This window comes from Gallinula chloropus (assembly GCF_964237585.1).
Source record: "Gallinula chloropus genome assembly, chromosome: 25".
NCBI lineage: Eukaryota > Metazoa > Chordata > Aves > Gruiformes > Rallidae > Gallinula > Gallinula chloropus.
This window is the reverse complement of record NC_140110.1, coordinates 5,428,031-5,433,840: the sequence shown is the minus strand read 5'-3', so window position 1 is coordinate 5,433,840 and position 5,810 is coordinate 5,428,031. Positions and strand designations below refer to the sequence as shown.

Here is a 5,810-nt window from a genome sequence, read left to right as displayed (position 1 = left end):
GAGGGATGCCACAGCAGCCAGGGCTGCTACACAGGAACCTGGCCATGAGCACATTGGGCAGAACTGGGAGCAGTACGGCCACCCAGACAAAGGCACTCACTGTCAGTTTGACTCAGCACTGGTGTGGACACCAGCAGAGAGTCCAGCAGTGGGAGGTCCCCAGCTCAGGACGAGTGTGGAGGAACAGTCACGAGGTTGAAAGAAATTCTGCTAAGATAGGGTTAGGAGTCTTGTGTGGAGAGGCTGAGAGATCTGGGCTTCTTTAGCCTGGGGAAGGGGAGTCTGAGGAGAGTATAGGGGTAGCTCCAGAGAGATTGAAATTTCCTTTTCAATTGAATGGCAATTAAAAATAGAGGTGCAGATGGGTTATGAGCATGGAGAAATGCCATTCTGAGGGTAGTGCTGTGGTGCTTGGAGTTACTTGGAGGAAGTGTGGATGAGCTGGTGGCTTTGTTTTTCTGGGAACAGCTGGCGAGGAGAGAGAGACTCATGGTGAGGTGAGAAGAAGGTGGGGAAAGGGGTTGGGTGCCTGCAGCCTGCAGGGAAACTGGCACAGGTGCCGGGCAGTGTGAGATGGGCTGTGGTGCAGATGGCCAAGGGTGCTGGCCAGGCTGAAAGGGCCTGATAGAAATGCAGACTTTTCCCCCTTGGCTGTGGCTGATTTCCCTCCAACAGAGGCCTCAGACAAGACACATTGTCCTCACCGCCATGGAGCATTATTGCCTCCTTGAACTCAACCTAGGGAGGTATCCATGTGTCATACCCCTGTCCTTCCCTTGGCATCACACTCCCCACATCCAATGCAAGAGTCTTGAGACACAGGTGAGGGTCAGGATGTCCCTGCCAAGGGGCTGTGGCTCAGCACTTGGCATTTCTGCTTCATCAGACCAAGCCAGGGTGTCTTCAGCATCAGAGCTGCCTGCTCTTTGCCTGGGTTTGTCCTCATGGCCTCCACTTGAAAGGTGTAAGATGTTCATGGGGCGGCTTTGTCCGTAATGGCTCCCAGTAGGGCCCATGAATGCTTCAAGGTACTTTGGGCATTAAGTCTGACTGGCATTTTGAGAGCTTTCTTCAGTGTCTTCTTAGCATCTGAGGTCTGTGGACACAGAAGCAAATATACCATGAGGCTCATGAAAATACAGAAAGCCTTAAAAAGCATATCGGTTCAAGTCCATTTCATTAAAAAAAATCCAGACTTCTACAAATAACTGGATTTCAGTTAGGTATTTAATGATGAACATTTCAAAGGAATATTACAATGGAGGATATTTTTCCTTCATGGGTATTTTCTGTCATGGCTCAGTTGATAGAGCACAGCTCATCATTACACAGTGTCTGGGTCTCACCAGACCAGGAGATAGTCAATTTGGAATGGGATGAATGAGGACCATCTTATTATAGCTTAGACAGAACCTAATGAAAAAGAAACCAACAACTAAAATCCCTACTAAATCAGAATGGTCCTAACGTGTGTTACATGGCCAGTGATAGGCAGAAGACGAGGAGTTTATTGCTGCTTAGAAACATCCAGTCCTCAGTTTCCACAGGGCATCCTTGAGCTCCTGGTTCCTCATGCTGTAGATGAGGGGGTTCACTGCTGGTGGAACCACCGAGTAAAGAAATGCCACTACCAGGTCCAAAAAATGGGAGGAAATGGACGGGGGCTTCATGTAGGCAAACGTAGCAGTGCTGAGGAACAAGGAGACCACGGCCAGGTGAGGGAGGCAGGTGGAAAAGGCTTTGTGCCGTCCCTGTCCTAAGGGGATCCTCAGCACAGCCCTGAAGATCTGCACATACGACACCACAATGAACAATGAACACAAAACACCCAAAATACAAACACTGACCACAATGAGTCCAATTTCCCTGAGGTAGGCATCTGAGCAAGAGAGCTTGAGGATCTGGAGGATTTCACAGAAGAACTGGTAAAGGGCATTACCCTTGCAGAGGGGCAGTGAAAATGTACTGGTTGTGTGCAGCAGAGAATAGAGAAACCCACTGCCCCAGGCAGCTGCTGCCATGTGGACACAAGCTCTGCTGCCCAGGAGGGTCCCGTAGTGCAGGGGGTGGCAGATGGCAACGTAGCGGTCATAGGCCATGACAGTGAGGAGAAAGTACTCTGTGGAGATCAAAAATAAAAAGAAGAAGAGTTGAGCCACACATCCTGTGTAGGAAATGGCCCTGGTGTCTGACAGAGAATTGGCCATGGATTTGGGAACAGTGGTGGAGATGAAGCCAAGGTCAGCAACAGAGAGGTTGAGGAGGAAGAAGTACATGGGGGTGTGGAGGTGGTGGTCACAGGCTATGGTGATGATGATGAGGCCATTGCCCAGGAGAGCAGCCAGGTAGATGCCCAGGAAGAGCCAGAAGTGCAGGAGCTGCAGCTCCCGTGTGTCTGCAAAGGGCAGGAGGAGGAAGTGGCTGATGGAGCTGCTGTTGGACATCTGCTGCTGCCATCAAGTGTGGAGACTTGTCAGAGAAGGAAAGACAGTGATTAGTTAGGGAACACTTCTTTGAGGAAAACCTCTCCTAACACTTAGGGAATGCCCCCAGACTGATTGTCTGTATGAAGGAGGACTTTTGGCAGGTCTCTTTTTGGGAGGACTCTTTTGTTCTGCCTTGAGAGTTCCACTGCTGGGAGTAGCTGTGGCTCTTGATAACTCAGTCCTGCCTTGCAGCAGAAAGTAAATATAAGTATGGTGTGATGGGCTAATTGAACCTTCACAAACGCATGGTGATGAGCAGCATTACCATGGCCTTCTCCATGGGGCTCCTCTCTGGGGCACAAGGCTCCCTAGGAGAGTGGTGCTATTTTAGGAGGCAGCCTGCAGCCCAGCAGGAGCCCCCGGAAGTCCTCAGTCCTACAGATGGGGGTCATGATGTGAGGGTGAGCTCGGTGCCCCACCAATTGATGTGCCCAGAGCCTCAGGTAATGGTGAAGCAAAGGCAGCAAGGACAGGAGGGGAAAGAGCAAGAAATGCTCCAGCAGAGGCTGGATGCACAGGGACAGACAGGCACTCAGGTGTTTCTCCTCAGTGGGGGATGGGCTGTCAAGAAGACTCCTGATGCTAGTCTGTGCTGGGTGGCAGAAACCAGGGTGTTGCTGTGGCAAAGTGTCTGTACTGCAGGGGATGTCATGGGGATGTCCCCACTACCATGGCATTGCTGGGAGCAGCTCCTTGTCCCTCCCTGACAACGTCTCTGCTGCCTGGAGCTGTCCCTGCCCATGCCACCTCCTGCTCTGTGCTCACAGACCTCATCCAACATGCTCTGTGTTCAGCTCTGCTCTGCAGACCCCTCCTGGCATCAGGGCACTGCCCTGGGAAGCTCTGTGTGTGCAGGGCTCAGGAGATGCTCTGATGTGGACATTCTTGAGGGGAGAAATTAGTTCTGATACACCACAGTCAGCACAGCCCACAGGAGAGAAAAAGTCAAAGCAAAGACTCTGCCTACACAAAAATGTTTCCTTGATGTTTTTCTTCAAATTCCCTTTGAAATTTCTCAGGGATCAGCTGGAGCTGGGAGCAAAGCTAACCCAGGCAGCACTGTCTTACTGGAGAAGGACCTTACGCTGCTCTTCCCATGGTCACTCCTTCATCCCCCAGGTCCTTCTATATCCCTGTGTAAAGCCCACAAGCCAGGCTGAGTGCTGACCCTGGCAGCGGCAGAGTCCCTGCCCCAGCACACAGACCCTGGTGCGCAGGGATCCTGTTCACAAGGACAGCCCTGGGCACCCCTGTGTGCACACGCTGCTTCACACCTCTGCAGCCATGCCCAGGAGAAGACAGCTGTCCTGCCCTGTCCCTCTGATGGGGCAGAAGGGCATCCCTTCCAGGCAGCACTTTCTGGTCCTAGAGAGAACCTGTCCTCCTGACAGACCCCCCACACTGCCCCATTTCCCAGCTTTAGGAGATCCCTCCAGGAACAGAACCTGCATTGCCCTGCACCCACAGACATACCAGGCAGAGTGCTGTGGAGATTTCTCCTCCAGTGAGCTCTCAGCATCCATCAGCTCTCTCAGCCTCACAGGTCTCCCCTCGGTGCCTACAGGCAGTGTCCCCAGCCCTGTGTGCTTGGCAGAGGAGCTGCTCCTGGGCAGAGCTGTCTCTCTGCAGCACTGCCGGGTTGCCATGAGCTCCCTCCATCCCAGGAGCCTGGTCCAGCTCAGCAGGAGAAGACCAGTTCTTCTAGGGTTCCTCCTGGGACCTCAGGCCTCATGGGGATCCTTCTGTGACCTCATCTCTGATGTTTCCTCCCTCAGCTGGGGAGAAATCCTTGTCTCCACATGAGACAGGACACCCCGGTCGCGGACAGGACAGGGACTCGTTCCCCCTGTGAAAGGAAGGGGTTTAGGTGAGCAGTTGGGCATTTCTCAGGGTTTCCCAAGAACAAAATCAGGAAAAACAAATCTACAAAGCTCTGCTCTGCAGTTGGGGGAAGTGGAAACCACAATCCAGACGAGATCCTAGAGATCAAAAAAGATAGACCTGCTGCTGCAAGGACAAACTGACCCCTGGAGAGCTCCCATCAGAGCCCCTGACAGCCAATGGTACCCTCAGCCAGCAGGAAATGCACCTCCCAAAAGGACCTTTCCAATGTCTAATAGAACAGGGAGAAGCAGTCCTTGGGCTGGCAATGAGAACGTTTTGCTGAGAGAAGAGTGCCCCAAGTTCTCACTGCCTTGTTCTCCTTGCAAAGAGGCAGAAAATGTCCCAGGCAGCTTCATTCCCCACTTCCTCCTCCTGCCCTTGGCAGACACAGGGGAGCTGCAGTGGGTTTCTCCATGCTGTGCTGCTCACAACCAAGACATTTTCCCTCCCCCTCTTCAAGGGCAATGCTGTGGACCAGTTCTTCTGTGAAATCCCCCAGATCCTCAGCCTCACCTGCTCAGATGCCTACCCCAGGGGGATTGGTCTTCTTGTATTCAGTACCTGCTTAGTTTTGGGGTGTTTTGTGGGATACCTGAGGAGGTTTAAGGCCAGGAATATCTTTTGACCATCGCCCCTTTTGTTTGGGAGCTATTGCTGGATGTTTAGCATAGTTGAATTTCGATGCTTGTACAGCCTCCCTTGGAAGCTCTTAGCCCCAAAATTCATGATCCTTTTTTCAGTCTACATGGGGAGGTTTCAGGCCAGGAACTTCTTTCCTCCCTTGCACATTTTGTTTTGGAACTAGTAGTGCAGGTTAGCAGTTTCAAGGTGGAGGACTGTAGAGTCATGCAATGACATCAGGCACTATTTGGGTTGTTCCATTGGCTAGGAATGTTCTGAGTCTTAAGGTGCTGCTAGTGGGTTACCCAGGGAGGTTTCATCCAGGAACCTCTTTAGGCTGTCACCCCTTTTCTTTGGGAGCTATTGTTGCGTGTTTACCAGTTTCCAAGTTGGACACTTGTATAACCTGTAGATGATGTCAGACATTGTTAGGACTGTTCCCTTGGAATGGAAAAACCTGAGCTTCAAGGTTACTGGTGCTGGTACTGCAGTACCTGGGGAGGTTTCAGGCCAGGAACATCTTTTAGTTCTCACACCTTTTTTTTGGGTGCTATTGTTGGACGATTAGCAGGGTTGAAGTAGAACACAGGTAGAGTCAGAAAGTGATGTCAGGCACTGTAAAGACTGTTCCCTTAAAAAGAGTGCTCTGAGCCCCATAGATATTGGGCCTGGAAGTGTGCTACTATGGGAGGTATGAGGTCAGGAATGCTTTTCAGCCTTCACACCTTTAGTTTGGGAGCTGTTGCTGGGCGTTTATCAGTTTTGACAGTGGGTGCTGGTAGAGCTGGAAAATGACGTCAGGCACTGTTACAACTGTTC

General features: G+C 51.6%; 1 protein-coding gene across 1 annotated transcript; it reads right to left on the bottom strand.

Annotated features, from left to right (window-relative positions):
* Positions 1 to 1,517: 1,517 nt before the first annotated feature.
* LOC311200902 (olfactory receptor 14C36-like) lies at positions 1,518 to 2,444 on the bottom strand (the record flags this gene model as incomplete). Its single annotated transcript, XM_084275205.1, has 1 exon — positions 1,518 to 2,444. The coding sequence occupies one exon, from the start codon at positions 2,442 to 2,444 to the stop codon at positions 1,518 to 1,520; it is 927 nt and encodes a 308-aa protein (XP_084131331.1).
* Between the last annotated feature and the right edge of the window lie 3,366 nt (positions 2,445 to 5,810).